We start from the raw sequence: 22,506 nt of genomic DNA on the forward strand, positions 1-22,506 counted from the left end.
TAAAATATTCGATAAAAAAAAGAAAAGAAAAAAGAATTGTCCATTTTGATTTCATGGTGACTAAGAATTTGTATCTAGTAGGCTACAGGTCTGAGATGTTCACCATCAATGTCTTGAATTGCAAGAAATCCAGGATCTCAGTCACGTCGTACTCAATAGATATGTTTCAATCCAAAGTGGAGAATGTAAATTATGTGCAAAATTGGAATAAATCGCAAAAACCCACAAAAATATCGCAAAAATGTTTCCCTACCATGTGTTCAAGAAATCAAAATCCTCACTTCCTGGGAAATTGGTGCAAAATATCTGTAGTAAAATGAAAGTTGTTTAATCGGGGAAGCCACTGTGGCTCTTTTTTCATACATCATAAATTAGAGCATGCAGAAGAAACGCAATGAATGTAGTCAATCTGTCATTCGGATGCCAGGTGTTTAGGAACGCAATCGAGAATTCTGTGAGCTCACTACACCCAACCATTTTGATGACAAACATTGGCTCAGGTGTTTCAGAATGACCAAACCAACATTTGAGATTCTGTGCAATGAAATTGTTCCACTGGTTAGTCCAGTTATGCAAGTTAAGTCCAGTTATTCTCTAAATGTGTTTCCATTGTAGTTTATGCGCATAGTATATTTGCAGTATTACAATTCATGCATTTCCTTCCAGCGATTTTTAACGCGATAACACAAAATTAGCATAAATGAAACTGCTTATGTTGTTTGGGACAAAAATTGAACTAAAAATAAAACTGTTCTCATACTTTGTTAGCTGGCCCTTGTTCTTGGTGGCATCGACCCCGTTGCAGGTGACGGCTGCTAGTTTCTTGCTGCGGTAGTTTTCATAGTGAACATTATTGGTCACGTCCTTCAGGTCCTGCATGTGAGTCCTGGAACGGCAATGGACAGTTAGCTGATAGATTAAACGCTGATTAAAACTCTAATTAACAAAGAAATGTATCATGCATCTTGTTAGAAACAGAAATTATCCACATAATACTGCATCCACAGTATTTTACTTTAGCGACTTCATGCTGGAAACCTGTCAGGACACAGTGTTAATTCACAACGATCTCATCTCACCTGATGAGCATATTCCTCAGGACCGTGAAGTCACAGTGCTCACCGTTCTCCACTGTAAAAAGACAAAACAGATGTTTTAGACCAATAACATCATCAGAATGACTTCCAAAGCCTTAAAACTTTAGAATCCCTAAGAGATCAGTTTTTAGATTTTACTTAAAATTTGAAAATACAAAGTTAAACACTTAATAAAAATAAAAAAAATAAGTAGGCACAAATTGCAAATTCATGTGCAGGACTAAAACATATAATGCAGTAAAATGGTTAATTGTAACAATAAAAGTTGACATGAAATGCATTATTTTTGTGGATGTATGCAGTTATGATGACCTCTATATTGATTAAAAACAATTTTTTTAGGGATGCATGATAAATCAATACCATATCGGTTATAGACCCTTTTTTATCAGTATCAGTCAATATTGGATATTTGATTGTTGATGCTCATTTCCAAAATTTTTACATTTAGACCGTGTTTGCCATCTTTTAATCTTTAAAAACAATAATTTAATAACAGTGTTAAATGTAATCTTTAATAAACCCCAAAACTCATACCGTACAATATAATTTTGTGATGCCTACATTCACTTGTAGCATTTATTTTAGTATTTAAGCAAAATAGTATCAAATTATAGGCTACTACTAGCCATTTAAAATGAATGGACTACTCATATCAGCCAGAATTTTAATATCAGTGCATCCCTGAGTATTAAAACATTTAAAAACAGACATAATACAGTGACAAATTAAACATTTAAAACAAACAGGATCAGAAACTGAGGTTGTTGACAGAACATAAATTTAACAACATCAGACAAATGAAAAATCAAAAAACAAGTCAGGTGGTTGTCAATTAAACGAAAAACACAATTTAGTATTTAGATACCAAACTGAAAATGCTAAAAGGTTAAGCAGTCACAAAAATAAACAACAGGTTAGCAGTTCAGACTGCTGTTATGTGATCATACACAGGTATGTATGATCAAACATCGCTGTCATCACATGGGATTCTGGAAAAGGACCAGAGACACTGGTTTCTGACAGATGGTTAAAGGATGAAACGTCTTCTGCATGTCTAACCTGCACAGTTATAACAGTTATATAGCCCTAAGATGCTTTACCAAGCGAGAACCTTACCTAAACGGAGAACTCATTCTGATTGACTGCCCCACGTGTCAATCATCTGATACAACCACCTACCTGTGAGAGAACAGTTGGAGGGGCGGGACTAAAGTCTTTCCTGTAAGAACCCCCACTCAACCTGTGATTTATGGGCTACTAAGACTAAAAATGGTGTGTTGTGGGAAGGGTTACATGGCATAGCGATGACAAGCAGAGATAACAGCCAAATGGAGCTAGGGGGAGGGGCAGGAGGTGGAGTCATATGTCTAAAGGGATCATGGGATTTCTTTTTTGATGGGACATAAACAGCAAACTCCTGATGCTGACAGGTATGGATGGGTGCTTCAAAAACACGTCCCATTTATTAAATCATATGTTAAAATAGTGTTCATCAGAGGTTAGGATGGAAACATTAGCACTCAGTCAACCCGCATCAGAGTTCAGAGGCAAAAATGCTTATAAATGATGATGTCAAAAGTACTATAATAAAAAAATATATAACGGGGAAAAAAATTGACCCCAGACCCAAGGTGCATTTTGTACCCCTCAATGCATTTAAATCCAAAATGGAAGTTGGAAATAAGTAATGGGAGGCATGCATGTCTGAACAAGGTTTTGTTTAAAAATAAGAGTAGGGCTGGATGATATCTAAAATATTTATGATGTATTCGCAATGATTTTGTTGGCAATATCAAATTAAGCAACAACATGCATTTTCAGATATTCAGAGTTTTAATTTAGCCAAGCTTTGTGTTTAATTTAGACAAGCTTTGTGTTCCCTCCTTGTCTGATTCACAAAAGATCTGCAAGTAAACATTGGTGCTTATTAACATTGCCACATTAGCAAATCTAAAATAAACATGCTAAAAAAAATTTGGTCATTTTGTGGGTTATATATACAAAAAAAAAAAATTTAAATTTATAATCTATAGGTTTTGATTAGTGCTGTCAAATCGATTAATCGCATCTAAAATAAAAGTATATATATATATATATATATATATATATATGCGTGTGTATATATTGTATACACACACACACACATCTATTTATATATATATATATATATATATATATATATATATATAGACACATAATATATGTCAGATGTGACTAATCGCGAGTAGTCGATTTGACAGCACTAGTTATGTAACAATAAATGCTATTCTTTTGAATTCAAAGAATCCTTAAATGAATCACAAAAATATTATGCAGCACAACTGTTTTCAAAAATTGATAATAATAATAAATGTTTCTTAAGCAGCAAATCAGCATATTATACTGATTTCTGAAGGATCATGTGACACTGAAAATTCAGCTTTGCATCACAGGAATAAATTATATATTTTAATATATTAATGTAGAAAACTGATTTTTTTTAATGTTATAATATTTAAAAATATTACAGTTTTTACTTTTGATCAAATAAATGCAGCCTTGGTGAGCAAAAGACTTTCAAAGTATATTATGGAACAAAAAAAATGTAAATTATATTGTACTTTATAAAATGTTTTAATAAATCAGAAAAATGCATATATCAAAATATAAATTATTATATAAAATAGCGAGATATAATTGCTTTCTATATCGTCCAGCCCTACATAGAGGGTAATTAAGAACATATAAACATGTTAGAGAGCAGAGCTGCTCTATTTTCTATGGGGGCTGCAGCTTATAGGTTTCTCCATGACTATTTATTTACACATCTGACAATCAGCAAAGTTTCAGAGCAGCAAAAAGGTGGAAGAGGAAGGAGGGGGAGGCCTTAACGAAGAGAATATAAATGAAAAATGGTTTTCTTTACCAATAATGCCCTCTGTCAGTCATGGAAAAGAGCAGACAGAAAGAAAAAAAAAGACAAAAGAAAGAATGACACATAAACAACTGAGGAAAAAAGACACTCACTCACCAACAACAACAATTCCAAATGAAAAAGTTTTGCAGGGAGGAGAGAGCTTTGTAAAGAAAAAGAGGCGCGGAAAGTAAAACCACAACAACAAGTCATTTGTGGGCCATGATGAAAAGAAGGGGTGACAGTCTTTCTCTCTGGAAAACCTTATACCTCTTCGTCATCCCTTTTCCAGAATCCCTCAGCTGGGAGGGATATCATCCAGCAAGCTCATGCATTTGTTTTGTACGCACTGGAACACCCCTATTTCCTTAGAAATTTTACAATCCTCATGACGAACACATATCAGTAATGCTGATGCAGGACGTACCTTCTGCCACACCCCAGGGGTACTGGCGACCTCTGACCTTCCTGCCATTCACTTCGATCACCACATTGCTTCCGACCACAGCCAGAGGCATCTTCTCCTGTCGGTACAAACCACATAATTACAGAGAGTCTGTATCGACCACACACAGGGAAAGCGAATGGATGCAGGGGGTCTGACGTAGGTTCGCATCGATCTTTAGATCCAGATCAGGCTGGAACAGTCAGCTAAATTAGCTCTGTAGCAGTTCGCATCTCGTCAATAATAACCTCAAGCTGACCTGGAGAAACAAACAACACTGTGGATGCTGTGTATAATAAAGACTTCAATGACGAAACCATTTAGCATTGCTTTTCCATTGTGAAATTCAAATTTCAAAATTTAAGTAACATTGTGTATGTTAACATTAGTTAATGCGTTAGGAAATCTTCAAGATTCTCACTGAATGTGTTACCATGACTTTTCCAGTTGTTCACGATTATTTTTATATAATTACATATCGTCACTGTCGGGCAGAAATTTCATAAAAACAGTATGCCAAAGGAGTAGTTTTGTCCGAATTAATTGTATTTGAAACATACCCAGATAACCTACTACTTCCGCAGAAGTGCGTATTTAATGGACACTTTACTATCCCATGAGGCCACGGGAGAGGATTTGTGAATGGCAATGAAGCGACACAACTGACGCAACAACAACAACAACAACAACGCGGCGGTTGCAGTAGATCCGAATTTCATTCGTACAACCCATATTCATAGTATAGAGGACATGCTTTTTTAACGGTAATAAAATTCAGTTCAAATTCAAATGTAGTACCTACTTATATATGTCCGGACACTTTTATGTCATTATATTATTAACGTTTTACCAAAATCAAGCTCAAAGTTAGTTAAAAGGTTTTTGACCTGGACTGACTCTTTACCTTTATCTTTCGGATCAGTTTGCTGTCCTCATCGTCCTCTGTGTCGGGAAACTCATAAATCTTGATTTTGTGCTCTTGGATCTCCTTCATAATCTTATAATGAGAGAATAGTAGTATACTTAAGAAAAATGGTGAAATATAAATCATTAGCAGTAAAATGTGAAATCACACCAACACAAACCTGTTTCTTGAAAAGCTGGCACTCTTCTGGCGTGAGAGTATCGGCCTTAGCGATGAGGGGAATGACATTGACTTTGTCATGCAGACGCTTCATGAACTCGATATCAAGAGGCTTCAGTCTGAAAACGATTCAGAATACAATTCAATGGCATTAACGTTTTAGATTTGTTTTGTGAAGCTGCTTGTGGTGCTAATACATTATTATTTAGATTACTACATTTATTATTGTATGCCATATAATGGAAATATTAAATTTAAATTTTTTAAACTTTTTTAATGCTGATATCACTACAATACACTCAATGGTCAAATAAAATGAAATAAAATATATGAGAATAAATTAATAAATTGTGCCCATTACACTTTGTCTTCTAGGGCTATTGAATATAGAATAGAATTGTAAAGCATAGTATAGAGTAGTATATGATTTAATATAGCATAGCATAGGATATTGTATAGTGCATTATGGAAATCATTTTACAACCAAGTGGGGGGGGGGGGATAATAAAAAACAATAAAATAAATAGAATAAAACAATAAAAAGGTGCAGCTTTTCACATGGTTTTCCACACAGGTTACATGACTGTAATGAATAGTAACAGTAAGGTAAAGTAAAACATTAGATAATGCAAAGTTATTAGATAACTGCAACTGTTATTAGATAACTGCAAAGCTTACACATAAACCAAATACAAAAAAGTCATTTGAAATGATGCGACAGAACTAAAAACCAGTCAGGATCCAGAAACAGGCATGAATAAATAGATCAGAGGAGAGGGCCCACTGTCAGCACAGAGCCACCACACAGCACTGACCCTTTTCTCATCGTTTCCTTCCAAACCAGAAAAATTATGTCATGGAGGGAATGAGGGCTTTGCTCTGTCTCTCTTAGCATCACTTTCACTTGGGATTCCAGACAAAGAGGCTGTTCTTTACACTGAGCTGGGTTTGTGTGTGTTTGTGTGGCTTTGGGGGCCAGCTGAGGGGCTGTTTATACATTTCAGGAATGTCCAGACTGAAGATGCAACACAAAGGTCACAGAGATATGAATGTTGCTTCATAGTGGCGTCTCAAAAAGGGCACGCAAAGAAATGTGTGGGGCTGTTTGAACACATAGGACCACGGGGTCAGTGAATGTAAATAGAAAAGTAAACAGGGCTTTGTTTTTTCTATTCAGAGAGAGTAGATGATGAACTATACGCTAAAGAATTATAGAGGATTTTTACCACATTAATGCCATTAAATCACACAACAATGGACAGAATAAAAAACATTCCAAAAAGAAATAAAAAATTAAATGTATGTTTCAAGGATCTTGCGATAAATATTCCCCAAAGCAAATAAAGCATTCTTGTACCACAAAAAATATGTCATATTGTATCACAAATCTTATTTCTATCTTAACAAACATTAATACGCTATTCATTTTAAAAAATAAACAAGGCAACGCCTATCATACGTCAGGCCCAGTTTAGTGGGCATTATGTAATGCTTTTGGATATGGGTGTGGGAAGAATGTATCTCCATATGTGCTCATATGTCCTCTATCTCTCCATTTCACTCGTTAATGCATTTAAATCAGTGCTCAGTCACATGTTCTGATGCCTTCATTGTACCACAGTCGTATAGTATTCATGTACAAAATTACAACATCATCCCACTCCTGAATAAAGTGCAAAATGTGTAAATCAGGACATGTGTGTGTGGTTCTTCTATTTTAAGCTGGTTGATTCATGCCAGGCTTCATTTGTAGAGCGTGCAGCACCTACCCGTGACCAGAGGGGGCAATGAAGTACAAGCAACAGTGCACCCTGTTGTCAGGCATCTGCCTCCTGTTGACACGGGATTCAGCATTTAGGAAGTCTTCAAACTTACTGTCGATGTAGTTGATGACTGGCTGCCAGCTGAAAAAAAGGGGAGGAGAGATGAAAGGCAAAGTCAGATGCAAAGCTAGAGAAGTCAGTGCATCATAATCTGTAATAAATATATTTAATACCATCACATATAGCATTCTGCATATAAAATATTATTATCTTTTGACTATAATGGAGTGTATTTCTCTGACAAGGTCTATCCAAGAGTCTGAAAGGCACTTGAAATTAAACTCACCAGTTGCTGTTGTCCACCGCATCTCCAAAGCCTGGTGTGTCGACAATGGTGAGCGTGAGCTGAACGCCCCCCTCCTTTATCAGCACTTTAGACTGTTCCACCTGAAAGAAGGACCAGAATTGTTACAACAGGACATGTGACATAGCCTGAGACAGCAGCCTTGCCTGTTTGCTCCAGATTCACGTCATTGACCAAACATAAATGTTAACTAACCCTAAACCACAAACACTCGTGTGAGTGGAGAGTTTGGTTAATACAGTTTTTGCATAAGAGTTTGTACTTTTGCATAATCAAACCAAAACTGAGTCAGCAAAGGTCATAGATGACTGTAGAACATAAACATTGATGAACACTATAGCCTTATCGTTCATTCAAAAGAAGCTAATGACTAATGTAGGCATTAACAAGGGATAAGCCATGATAGTCAACTAGTTGTCCAACAAATAGTTTATGAATCTTTAAATTCAATGCTGCTACAGACATACACATTCATGTTTTAGAAATAGGTCAAGCTAAAAAAAATAGTCAACTTTAAAAACCAAAGTAGTGAGTATTCAAAATCAACTAGTTTGTATCTACCGATTAGTCAACTAGTAATTCAGGCAACCATGTGCATTAGTTGTATTCTAAGGCAGGCCATTAGTGATACACCGAGCTGAGACACTGAAATAGTCATCTCCGATATCACTATGATTCAGCTTCATCTCCTGAAGTTATTTCAGCTGCTTTCAGTACAAACGCTTATTCTCACAGGACTGGTTATTTTTGGCTGACCCTGTTTTTCTAAAATCGCACTTTCATTCACACACGCGCAACTTTCTCGCTAACAAAAACAACCATAACCTCTCTTAGTTCTTCAAAAAGAGGAGAGCGAGGGATGGAGAAAAAGGAGAGACTTAAGGAGAAGAAAGTGTGAGAGAAAATGAGTGAAATGGAGGAGAAAAGAAGAGTAAACCTTAATAAAACTCTTCCATTCTCGCTCATGCTAGGATGTTTATGAGGCACATCGGACCACTTCAGTTTGCAACAACATAGAAAAAGAAATAAATGAAAATGTATAAACACAAAGCCACAAAAATGTCAAGACTTTCATTCGATGCAACCAGAGTGGCCCTTGTGTGGCTGCTATCACAAACACTGCAGATTGTTTTGGAATATAAATACTTTCACCGCTGTCTCCATGCCCTGCCTGAACTTACCAGAGAGGACTAGACAGTCACACATCACAACATGGCCTTTGGCCAGGCTGACAAATTTATACCACGGACATTCATGGAGGAACAGCTCAAGACAAAGTGCATCACTCAAAGGCATCCTGCCACCCAGGAGAGTGCCCGAGTAGGTTAAATAGGGTATTAAGAGGAAAGGATGGACATAAGAAACGTTAAAATGTCAGAGAGATTTCAACTGTGAAAGGAGTGATGTAGGGAATGTGAAGTCCAAGTAAGCCTACAGCAAGTGACAGGATGAAATCTAAAATCTCTAAAACCTAAGTTGTTTTATGGTAAAAACAGAGAGGTGGTGCCTTGGGGTGAATCTTCCATTGAATTCTACTGGCAGCAAGCAAAGCCCTTTTGGTTTTAGATCATCTATCAAAACGAGGATGGATTTGTTTAGATGTTGGGTGACAGATGCCACAGTTGCATTCAAACTGTAAGATAATGCGAAGGTTGTGTTTGATCGGTTTCTGCACAGCGCTGAGAAAAGCAAATAACCCACATGAACACATACAGCACAAAGAGAACACAGGCTACGAGTGGAAAGAAATCAACATAGTTAATTCCCAAACTGCACACTTAAGGCGTACTTGCGGTCTTGCAATAGTAACTGTGTTTGTGGAGTCTATGAGGCTGTAGGGTGGCCCATTTGTCATTTTAGGTTTTCAAGGGTGCTCATGAGCCTTCACTGATGCCGTCTCTGCAGCAGACTTCTACCCAACAGTCTATGTGGCATTACATCAATGAAATGTGGAAAGGGTTTGACATAACAGCTGCAGGACACCCTAGTTTGAGCAAAATAAGAAAAATGTATGATACCAGTCAGATTTTATAAGTCCATTTGACATGTTATTGTAGGGGTGCCCAATCCTGCTCCAGGAGGGCCAATGTCATGCAGAGTTTAGCTCTAACACACTTGCCGTGAATTTTCTAGTAATCCTGAAGACCTTGATTAACTGGTTCAGGTGTGTTAATTAGGATTAGAGGTAAACTCTGCAGTAAAGTGGCCCTCCGGAAGCAGAATTTGACATCCCGGTTTTATCGCAAAATAAGCATGGCAGACAAGTTCTTGAGATTTTGATCCTTCCCATTCCAGTAGACTGGGGCTGTACTTGCATGATTCAGTAGCATTTTTCAATATTGCCACCAAGTCAATAGACTTGCATTAGAAAGGATTTGTCATGTTATCCAAGCTTAACCAAGTTTCAAAACAACTTTGATCTGAACCTTAACCGTAAACTTAAGTCTTGAGTGCAGCAAAGACACAGAGATTGTTTGTTCGTCATAATAAAAGAGAAACGAGAGTGGCTGCACTTAAATACCAGAAAGGGCTGGGCCACCTCAGAACACGTCCCATTTCTAGTGTGGTGGGAAAGTCAATGTCGAGTGTTGGGTTTCGTGGGAAAATTCTTGACCTCCTACTGAACCCTACTAGCCTCCAGAGGAATCTAGACCCCTTCGTACTGCCCCTCCTATACTCTATAAAAAACACTCCAATTGAGTCACTTCATCATACCGCAAGCAGTGTATCCTCCACAATTTCTGATGTTCCAGCCTCAGCATCTGTTCTCACCCTGTTTATCAAATCCATATAAGGTCAAAACTCTGCTGCCTCTTTCCTCTGGTGAGTCTGGGAGCATTTGCTCTGGCCTGGAACTCTCAGAAGGCAGCATCTGTTTGTGATTGCTTGAGCCTGATTGGTGCTCTGCACTCCAGCTGTCTAAACGCATTCAGGTGTTGGTTGACTAGGACTTGAAGAACCAAAAAACAACATTGAGTGCATGAGTGTGATTAATGCGATAAGGCCCAAGGATCCATAGCAATGCAGGTAATCTAATGAACTGCATAAGAAGCTGAACTGGTCAGTTAGGTAGCACAGTTTCACTCAAATGGCAAACTTTGATAATTAAAAAGAGGTTTCCAACTCCTGGTCCAAGGTAAGACCCCAGAAGCCTCATTTATGGCTTTTGTACATCACATTGGGCTGCAAGGCAGTGGAGGATAATGGTGTCTGGAGATAAAGGGTCAAAGGTAAGGGAAGTAAGATAGAGCAAGACTAATATCGAGTAGGAATGTGACGGTAAGAAAACTTTCAGAGTAGAAGCTTTCAGTTTATAATTGTAGCGCCCATTGTCCAACTGAACTATACGGTATTTATTTCGATAAAAAAAGCTAAAAGACAACTAGAGCAGTGCCATGGTGGGCAAGGAATGTAATCGGTGTATGGCCGAACATTGTGTAACACAATCTACCATTGTCTATATATTAGGCTTGCTGCGGTAGTCTAAGGAAAGACCAGAGGATTACTATCAGGAGTTAAAGGTCAGTTAAAGAGGCCATACCTGAACAGTCTTTTTGATCCTCTGAGATGGGCCAGGGTAGTCTTTGGAGTACAGGTCTGTCAGAAAGAGGGAATTGATGAGCGTGGATTTGCCAAGTCCAGATTCACCTAGAAAAGAGGCAAACAAAAATGTTAAGTTGCCATAGTCAACTGGTGCCATGAAATGCACTAATATAGGCAAAAAGTGGGAGAGGAGGAAATGCCACATGCAAGAGACATCCATACTTAAAAACAGGAGGTGATGATTATGAGATTCTGCACAGATCCTCACAAGCTTTCTCACATTCATCCACCCACACAGAAACACACAATTAGTTTGTTGTTTTTGAGCCAACCAATGGCACATGTGGGACCCTGGCCAGAAATTCAATAGTTTCTTCCTGAGAACAGCAATCCAAAGACAGCGGATTCATGGGTATATTGGGAAAATGTAGTGGACAAAAAGGAAGAGAGAGAAAGCTCTTTTATTCAGAAGGAATAAAACATTGCTTGCTCTATTCTTTCTAGCCAATTCCACACTTCTCTTTACAACTGATGAGCATGAGGCTGTGTCATTTTGAACATCTCTTGAGTTGGGGGAAGGGAACACTTGGGCTGATCTGGCAGAGCAGACCACCAATGCATCACTGAAGTGTATACCATCTTCACCCACTCAAATACACATTCTCACTCCACATTTTTGACACAAGCTTGATCCTAGGCTTCAAGGGGGTGTTGAAAGCTCCTTCTCTCAATAAACAATCTTCCCACTGACAGTCCTTAGTTCCTGAGCTTCCAATTCTTGTCTTATTCATTCCTTACATGGACTACACATTTGCATTCACCTTCTGCAAGATGAAACCAAACACAAAAATTTGACAATTAGATAATCATAGGAGCTTGATTGTATGCATTTCGAAATACTATTAATCATAATTTTGATTTGTTGCGTTTAAACTTAAGACGTAATGCAATTTAGAAAGTAACAAAATGCAGTTAAATTGGAAAATGAGACCCAGATGACCCAATGCCCTCATGATATCAGTTGATATCAGTAACCTTCGACCCTGACCCCTCATTTGAATACTCTCCCTCTCTTTGCCAAAGCAGCAGCAGTTCCCAGTGCCTCCTATGGAGCCCAAACATCTGCACAGACACACTTAAAAATTCTCTGTGCTATGCCAGAGATAACACACAGACACCAAACCCACCCCTCTGTCTGTTAAGTAAATTTACTCCTCCATGCTCCAGGCTACATGGACTTACCTAAACAAGACAGAGTGACTGGACTGTGAGAGCATCTATGTGTATGTGTTTGTGGGGGTGGGGTGGGAGGACATCAGCGACCAATGGAAGAGAAGTAAAGAGGGAGGAGGAAAGACAGATAAAGAGAGACAGAGTGTTGTTTTATCTGTCTGCACTTACACTGGCATTTTAATGGAACCCATGTACCAACACATAAGAAAGACCAATGGGAAAAAGCTTCTTCTCTTCCGCTAATATATGCAGTTAGATATACCGGTAGCCAAAAACAAAAGACAAAAATATATTTTGCGACATTTAAATCCATAAAACAACTTTTCATAAAAATAATAGTATTTTTTTACTATCATTATTTTAATTGTTGTACCGTAGTTTACTTTTGATTACATAACCACGTAAAATGTGTGTTAAAACATACCAAAAATGTATTACAAATTTAATTGCTCAAACCATTTCCAGAGGTTAGCTTGGTGCTTTACACTCACACACAAAGCAGGATGTCTCTATGAAATCACGATGCCACTGCTTTAACGGGTGAGAATGAGTAGATTAGCAAGCGTCTCCATCTCCAGCAATCTCTAAAGCCCTGTTTCTGTCTCTCTTTCCCTTTCACCCCCTTAGGGTAAAGCCAGAACCAATTAGCCTCATCCCCCCTTTTAATTAAATATCGGTCCACATGATCTCTGAAAACGAGACACTTCAGTCTCACAGCAAGGATCCAGGTCTAGTTCACAGTTGGCTGACCTTTATCAGACCCATGGATGAATGGAGTGAACTCACCTCCCCTTCTCATTTTGGTCCCTCTATCATGTGTCTTTTACTACTACAGCACATGCGCCTCTCCAGCAGGGACAAACAGAGACAGTGGAAAAACCATTAAATGGAGGAAAAAGGTCTATAGTTGTGCTAATAGACTGGCACAACCACATGCGGATAAATAGACCCTATTTCCACTGGCTTTACACTGAACTAGACCCAGACAGGCTACCAGGGGAACAGACATTTCCGAATTAAAAGTGCATGCTAGCATCACTTCCTGACCCAGTTTGACACTGTTAGCGCGTAGCTTGAAAAAGTGGGGCGAATGGTGTTCAAAAACATTTGAATAACCAGCGTTTTGTGCAGTATGCTAATAAAGCATGTCCAGCACAATCATAATGTTTCATTTTACTACAGATTTGCATATCAAAAACATCATTAAACATCTTAGATAGTTTAGCTTGCACCAAAAAATTACCTTTACAATTAAAAAGATAGTTCACTCAAAAATCTAAATTCTGTCATTTTCTACTCACCCTCAACTCGTTCATAAGTAAAACTACTAAACAAAATGCTTTCATCAATTGAAATAAAATATAATTAGATAAGAAATAACTAAAACTAAAAAATAAATAGAAATATTTCTAAAATACAACTAATAAAAATCAAAAGCACATAAAATTACTAAAACTAAAATTATACTTAAATTAAAATTATAATTAAATAAATTAAAAACATGAAAAAACAAATTCCAAATGTGAATAAATACTATAAATAAATAAAAGTTTTACAGGGTTGGAACTATATAAAATAATGATGACAGATTCTTTCCTTTTTTTGGTGAATCATACATGTAATAATTTGGAAAAGTCCTTTAAAATGGACAATCCAATCAATCAATCAATCAAATCGTAAACGGCCCTCTTCAGATTTAGAGGTCAGATTTTTTTAAAATGTATTTTTCTACTCACTGCTACTACCCTGAATGGATGGGAGGACTGGGACAAATGGACAAACGTTCTAAGAGATTCCACACATTCTTCTTGACTTTCATCTATTTACCTCTTCCTGTCATCATGCTATGGGCCAGAAAGCACCCCAGGGCCCATTACTGGGCTCAGATATCCTGACAATCCCCCACATCCACCCCCTTTCCACTGCCCTGCCCCCATCTAATCCCAGCTATCCCTTTTCTTCCTCACTCTTTTTCCCCTCATAAAATGGGCTCTAGTACCACTGCCATACAGTTGCTCTTTAACAAACAGATAGCTGACAGAGTGAAAGAGAGGCCCACTAGCTCAACAGATAAATAGAGAACAACTGGGCAAAAATTTTGGTAATTTAAACTAATTAGAATAAACTAGAGCTTTGGAAAACACTCCGATCAAGTATTTACTACAGTTACTTATTTTAAAGGATGTGAGAATGCAAGTATGATAGTAAATGTGTGTTTAACTGGTTTGAAGAGAGGGGCTCCTGTAGTGATAAGATCCATTGTTCGGCAACAAAGGTCAGAGTTCATCTCCGAACAGCCTGAGATAACAATCAGCATTGCTCTGTAAAAACTCCCATGGACACACACACACGGACGCACACACACACACACACACACACACACACACACACACACACACACACACACACACACACACACACACACACACACACACACACACACACACACACACACACACACACACACACACACACACAAAGTCACTTCAAATCAATCAGTGCTACATAGAAAATAAGATCTATGAGGTGGCACGTGTGCAATCAACATACACACTCTATATCATGTGTCAAACTCCACTCCTGGAGGGCCACTGTCCTGCAGAGTGTAGCTCCAAAATACCTGCCTAGAAGTTCCCAGAAGACCTTGATTAGCTTGTTCAAGTGTGTTTAATTAGGTTAGGAGCTAAACTCTGCAGGAGAGTGGCCCTCCAGGAACTGAGTTTAACACCCCTGCTCTATGGGTACGTCCCTAGTTCAGTTAGTCAAGGCACTGATCAGGGAGTCGGCCATTATAAGGGCTGTCTCAGTCGCAAAAACCTTCTAGTGCACTGGAATGTTCACTCCCTAAAAAAGAATCCCACAATACACCGCAAAAACCAGGGAGCATCAATGCTCACTACGCTCCCTTAATGTACGTCACGTCACACTTCTGATGTGCGAAACAAAATGCACAAGCCAACTCAAACAATGACACAGGATGGAAGATTTGCAGAGACAAACCTTTTTTATTATATGTCAGCAAAAACACACAACGCTAGACAGGGTAGTGAACACATCTAGTAAACATTTATAATGAATCTTCAGCTGACATGTTGTAAGGATATACAGAACAATGCATTTAAACAGCATAAAAATAATTAAAAAAAGATATAGGTCCTGCCTGTTGTTGATTAATACCAGCGGTGACGTTCTACAATGCTGTACGTAGTCATGTCGCCGGAAATTGAGGAATCACTGTTCCTATGTGTAGTGAACCAGGGTTTTTACCAGTGGATTCGTGTTTACGATATAATGATTTACGAACCTGGGAGTTAGGGAGCTGATTGAGACGCACCCTAGGACAACTCATGGTTCTCCACACTGGTTCTGGTGCCCCTAATGTCTCCTTTATCAAAACTGATTCAGGTCATCAGCTCATTAGTAGAAACTCCAAGACCTGAAATGGTCAGACAAAGGAGATCCTCGAAATACCAGGACCAGGGTTGAGATAGATTTGAAAATGCAAATTGTCTACAAGGAGAAGGCATTGTTTTTACAGCGAAAATTTAGCTTTGAAAATGCACTCCCCAGTGGATGAATTTGAAAACGCCATATTTGCATAGGGATTGTGAAAAAAAATGTATTTGAAAATGAGGCATATTTTGTTATGTGACGTATATTGTACCCATAGATATGTTTATACCGGCATGTGCCTGTGTTACATTCCTGCAAAGATGACAGGAAATGTATTCGCAATTGCTGTCCTGTGGCAAAACATGAGGCACGATGCATTTTAGACCAAACATGAAATTGTGATTGAGTGTGCCCTGGACACACCAGGAAACTGTGGGATATTCTGCTAATAATAATAATAATAATAATAATAATAATAATAATATTATGATCATTCCAGAAAAATAGTGTGAAAATTGTATTTTGTTTGGTCTCTTGGTATCTCAGTTATTACGTTTAATGCACACACAATAAGTTGATTTCAGCATTTTCTGATGTTTCAGTGTAGACTTTTGGGAAACGTTTGAAAACGCTTTTGTGGATAAAGTGTTTTGAAATGAAAACAACATCAAATATATCCAGATTAATGAAGATGTAGCCTCATGCAGATATGATGGAAGTGGGTTAGACGTTCCCCAACGGCAATGTGAGATCCCCACATACACAGCTGGGGTTGCTTGCATTGCATCTTTTGCCTTGAGCTATGGACTATGTTTCTGCAATGTGCAGAAACTGTTCTGAACCTGTAACATTTTACACACAGCCTTAATAAAAGAGAAAGAAATGCATCAACTGTTAGAATATTAGTTCTCCAAACAGCATTGTTCTCATTCATATCAGTCTTCACACAAATAAAAAAAGTTGGGTAAGATACACTTTCCACATGATATTAACGGGCTTATGTCTTAGAAGTTCCAAACCAACTTTCAAGGAACCTACACCAGGATTTAAAGTTTCAGTGACCTAACGCTCCTTTTGCACCATGTTCTCATTATGGAAACCTGTGGTTGAAATGACGCAGTTCGTTTAAACAATTCACTTCCTTTAAAAACTGTAAAGTTACATTTCAATGAGTTGGAGTGTACCGATATTTGCTTGGACAATGATTCATTTACAGTTTTAATCAAATCTAAAATTGGGTCACAACTAAGTTTGTTTGATTCAACAATTTTTTGCGATGATTCAGAATGATTCATAAACATGCTGAAGATAACAGTAACAAAAGGGACATTGGACAGACTGGGATATGGATTTTACAAACAAAAGCTAAATATCTGAATAAAATTAAAAACTAAAATTAAAAAATATATATATTTTGGCTAAGAAATTAACAGGTAACTATTGCAGTATTATTTGTCTTAAATTGCGAGTAAATGTGATTAAATGGTTAAACTCATCAATGGCTTCTGTAGAGTGAGAGAAGATCGGCATAATGGTGTTACGCAACTCTCAAAAGCTATGAGTGTATGAAGTAAAGAACAAGTCTGATGGGGAAAAAAAACTTCAAATATTCCCATATTTGACTTTAATGAAACTTTAAAAGAAAGTTTGTTTGAAAACCCAAAGATATGCCAGTGTTTGTTTGGGCATTTACGGATGCATTAGCATGTGTTGGCTAAGACCGTCTGACAGGCTTAGCTCCATGACCAGGTTGTTAGATGACCTGTTGGCAGGCCAGAGAGGGGAAGCTTTGGCTTCATAATCCAGGGATTAAACATCCTCCATGTGTGTGTCCGTGTTTCAGCCAGGGACCTTTTAAACTGACCTACAGCATAGTAATGTACGAGAAAAGTAGCAGCTCCTAGCGGTAGCTATGCTAACACAACCACATTAGACAAATTGCTGCCGTGTGGTTGAAAATATCTGTGAATGACCTGGAATTCAAGAATTAAGCTACCGATTGGAAAAATCATCACTTTAAAACATCTCAAGTTTTGTCAAAACACAGCTGTCGGAGTTGTTGTTGTAAAGGAATGCAAACCGCGCAATTAACGAAAACGTGGGAAATTGTTACTATTTTTTTCTATTCGTTGCTTTTGCAGGTGTGAATTCTTCTACACAGCTTGAAAATTGGCTATTAAAAGAGACTTTGCACAAAGAAAACCATATTTTAAAAAAGAATAGAAACTGCAACGCCTGCTTTACCACCTCCAACACGCCTTAGATAACTCAATTTGAAAAACGAACCTCGACAACTCTTCACATTTTCCAATGCTTTCTCCCTGAAGAAACATGTTGCCAGCTGGTGTGAGAGGGAAAGCTCAAGAAAGGAAATGCTTGTGAAAAGAAAACACAAGGGAGAGAGCGAGAGAAAAGACAGGAAACAGATTTTTTCCTCCCTGAAATTTTGGAGGGAAAATTGGAGTCCACAGCCAAAGCCCTGTAGTGTCTGTCGGGATGAGTGACAAGAGAACAAGACGACAGTTTTGTTCTTTAAAAGGCCATTGGACGTGCCCAATGACAGTTTTAAGAAAACCCAGCAAAGCCCCTAATACATGTATTAGACACTGACTACATTACAGCAAATTTCAGCCCAGTCTTGAGGAAGATGTATGATGTTATGGAGAGAATTTGTGGAGGTGGAATCTTGCTTTTGAGGTCAAATGTGGCGGGAGTGCATTTTAATATTAGTGAATGCAAAACACTGTTAACAGAAAGACAAATAGATTTGCAGTGCTATTATTTAGTTTAAAATGCACTACCATTCAAATGTTTTGAGTCAGTAACCTTTTTATTTTAAGTAACTTAATACTTTTATTCATCAAGGATGAATCAAATGAATCAAGCGACAGTAAAGACATTTACATGTAACAAAAGATTTACATTTCAAATAAATGCTGTATCTTTCCACAAATGCTGAACTTTCTATTTATCAAAGAATCCTGAAAAACAAAATCTATTACATTTTCCATAGAAATAATAAGTCGCACAATTGTTTTTTAAACATTGATAATAATAATAATAAATGTTTCTTGAGTAGCAAATCAGCATATTAGAATGATTTCTGAAGGATCATGTGATCATACTGAAAATTCAGCTTTGCCATTACAGGAATAAATCAATTTTTTAAATATATTAAAATAGAAAAAAGTTATTTGAAAGTGTAATATTTCACATTAGTTTTTTTTTTACTGTATTTTTTATCAAATAAATGCATCCTTAAATTTCAGCTTAAATATTTAAGCGTTTTTTTCCATGGAAAAAAATCTTTATGCCTTAAAATAGCTTGAATGTAACTCTTCAACCTTGCCTCATTTAGTATACGCGGTTCTAAGAATATGCAAATTAGCCCCGTCTCCACTCACTCGCACCAGCTCAGAGATCCACTCGTTAGTGATCACACGTTAGTCAGAAACACAAGCAATTTCAAACCGCGTTTTTGAGACTGTCTTTGGTTCACTGCAGTTTTAAGGACAAAATACTCAACAATGGTGTTGACTTATGAATTTGCATGGTTTTAAATCCTTGATTTTCACCACAGGGGGACTTTAAACTTGCTGCGCTGACCAACAGAAAGCTACTTGGTTTGAAAGTGACTGAAATTTTTAGCTAATGTTACTGTACCTTTATACTTCATAATGATGCACGAATGCGATAAACAAACAGCAATGAAAAAGACTTCTATGTAGTTTTGGCCTACCAGTAAGCGGGCAACATTTAGGTAGCCCCGCCCACACTGAAATATTATTGGACTCCTCATACATATTAAAAAAGAACAAATTATATGACAAACATCACAAAGACAATTGTGACAATCTAAAGAAAAACTATGAAAATTTATGATTTCACAAGTAAACAGACAAATTGCTTGCTGCTAGAAATTCATCATAGTAAGGAGTCTTTTGTTTTACGAATATACACAAAATATATTTAAAAATAAATATTCTTAATAGAGGCCACAGACGATAATGAAGGCAACACAAGTAGTTCTCTACAAAGGCTAGTGCGGCTTGTCTCCTGATACCAGTACAAGCATCTCAATGGGCAGGTTTACCAAACAGGAAACCCTAAACTAGACAACTAGCCTATAAACAGACGTAGGGAATGAGTGAGACACAAAGACACAGAATGAGTAACAACTTGGAAGAGGAATAGAGGAAGAGAGAACTAAAGAGATTATTTTGCACCAGAACTGGGAAGCAAACCTACTGAAAGCGCTAACAGACACACACACACACACACACACACACACACACACACACACACTCACACACTGTTACTATGGGGAGGCGCTCCTCCACAGTTATGTCACAGAGATCCATTTTTCCAATATAGCTTTAGTCACAGCATCCAAACCACAGAAGTATTGATTATCCAAACACTCGTCATCTATCTACTCTTTATGTGGTCATAAAGTCATTTGTTCATCAGCAAAAAAAAGTCTATCATCCAAAGCCACAGATTATTCGCTTAAAGTAAAAAACAACAAACAGAAAGCTTATTTTATGTCATTCTACAAAAAAAGTGCCATTTGTGGTTGTCATGTATGCAAAATAAGAATACTTTACCGTTACAGACGTTTTTTAACCTTTTTAATTTGCATTTTATTTTTATGAATTTGTAGGCCTGTTCCCACTTCTCCTTACTATATGAGGAAATATGCAAATTTGAGTGAAAATATGTAGGGAAATTAAACACTCACATTTTTTCTTTATATCTACAGGGGGTTTATTATTGACAATGAAGATTTAAGTTGTAACCTGCCGCAGGTTATGTTATAATTTTTATATAAATAAATAATATAAATAAATAATACATATATATATATATATATATATATATAGTGATTAATTGCATCTTACATAAAAGTTATATAATATATGAACCCCCTGTAGATATAAAGATACAATTTGAGTGTTTAATTTCCCTACATATTTTCACTCAATTTTGCATATTTCCTCATATAGTAAGGAGAAGTGGGAACAGGCCTACAAGTTCATAAAAATAAAAATGCAAATTAAAAAGGTTAAAGAACGTCTGTAACGGTAAAGTATTCTTATTTTGCATACATGAGAACCACAAATGGCACTTGTTTGTAGAATGACTTAAAATAAGCTTTCTGTTTGTTGTTTTTAATTTAAGGGAATAAGCGAATAAAATATATATATATATATAAACGGTATTATATGCGTGTGTACACACCCATTGATGTATGAATTTATATAATGTCTAAAATCTAACAAAAATATACTTAACCAAAAAATCACTTCATCAAACTGGAACAGGAACCTATTTCACACAATGCATTCTCAGAAGAGAGCAAAAGAATTTTGCAACTTACCAACAACCATGAGTGTGAACTCAAAGCCCCTCTTCACGGACTTCCTGTACACCTGGTTGGGGAGGTTGGCGAAGCCGACATAACCCTCCAGATTCCTCTGCTGGAAGAAAACACAGCTTTACTCCACATTCCACTGATTAAAGAGCAGAACGGCTCCTCCATTACTGTTATCCCTCTCAAAACAGAGCTCAAGAAGACTTCAGAGGAAAGATATTAAAGGCTATGCTAATATTAACATTAGTTACAGTGGATAATGCCTTAGCACAGCCAAACTCTTAAACCAACATGCAGGGATACCACAACAAAGGATAACATGGAGTTTTGCTAATTTGAGGATAAGTAAACAGATCTGCGTTAAGCACGTATGAAAGTAACTGCAAAACTGCTCGCCTAAACACAACTTTTGGAACCCAAGAGGCTAGGGAAGGGAGGACACATGGGATCTCGTGACAAACAATGCTGATTTACGTTTCGTATCAAATCCATCATGAACTCAATGTCGTCATGGAGGCAGTGAATTTCACTCCAGATCACAGCCAGCGCCTTGTCCAGATGCAAGTTCTCCTTCACAAGCTTCTCCATCCCTTTCTCTCCGTCGCTCTCCTTCTCTTGTAATCTCATGCTCTCGGAAGCACAGCGCTGAAGCACACGCTAGGCGAGGCAAACACAATTGATCGCTCTGCTTTGGCTCCGCTGAGCTTCTCATGCATGGTAGGCCAATGGAAAACTAACTAGTAGGGGCCATGCTGATCATTCAGAGAGAGGCAGATAGTTTGAACGGGGAGGGCTACGATCACCTGGGAGAGTTAACTCTTTTTGGCCTGAATGAATGACCATGGCCACAAATGTACTTATCAGATGTAAGCCAATAGACTCTTTGGGAAACAATGCATGCTATGGTTCATGTAAAAATGAAAATGTAACTTTTTTCGTCATTCTTATAAAGAAAGAACATCATTAGGGATGCATGTTATGTCACTACCATATTGGCCGGTAATGTTGTTATTTTCCCTTTTTTTACATTTAGATTAACCTTGTCATTACTTGATGCTCAATCATAAAAAACGCTAATTATTGAATAACACTGTTAAATACAATATACAGCAAAATATACATTTTTAATTGTGTATATTATGATGTTGCTACAACAAAATTCACTTGTAGTATTTAAAAGGATTGATTTTAGATTTTCATTTAAACAAAATATATTATACAATTATATAAAAGAGCAGGTTGGCCAATGGCCAATAAATATGACACTACCGTATTCAATATTACACTATTTATTTTAAATAACATGCATTACAA

The 22,506-nt window shown here is 37.3% G+C and overlaps 1 protein-coding gene across 4 annotated transcripts in view; it reads right to left on the minus strand.

Annotated features, from left to right (window-relative positions):
* The window catches only part of septin15 (septin 15), a 31,348-nt gene that overhangs the window by 3,193 nt on the left and 5,649 nt on the right, over positions 1-22,506 (minus strand). The window contains exons 1-10 of one of the 4 annotated variants that reach the window (XM_077210451.1): positions 21,667-21,870; positions 21,199-21,298; positions 11,191-11,297; positions 7,632-7,732; positions 7,292-7,426; positions 5,524-5,641; positions 5,343-5,435; positions 4,421-4,517; positions 1,080-1,131; positions 761-886 (exon numbers count right to left, since the gene is read on the minus strand). In XM_077210451.1, coding sequence (XP_077066566.1) covers positions 761-886; positions 1,080-1,131; positions 4,421-4,517; positions 5,343-5,435; positions 5,524-5,641; positions 7,292-7,426; positions 7,632-7,732; positions 11,191-11,297; positions 21,199-21,298; positions 21,667-21,819 — 1,082 coding nt within the window. In that variant the 5' untranslated portion in view covers positions 21,820-21,870. Of the gene's footprint in view, positions 1-760; positions 887-1,079; positions 1,132-4,420; positions 4,518-5,342; positions 5,436-5,523; positions 5,642-7,291; positions 7,427-7,631; positions 7,733-11,190; positions 11,298-21,198; positions 21,299-21,666; positions 21,871-22,506 lie in introns of those variants that run through there. The other 3 variants (XM_077210453.1, XM_077210454.1, XM_077210455.1) reach the window with 3 other exon arrangements.

This window comes from Siphateles boraxobius, unplaced genomic scaffold, assembly GCF_051911475.1.
Source record: "Siphateles boraxobius isolate OS27281-9 unplaced genomic scaffold, OSU_SipBor_1 65, whole genome shotgun sequence".
Taxonomy (NCBI): domain Eukaryota; kingdom Metazoa; phylum Chordata; class Actinopteri; order Cypriniformes; family Leuciscidae; genus Siphateles; species Siphateles boraxobius.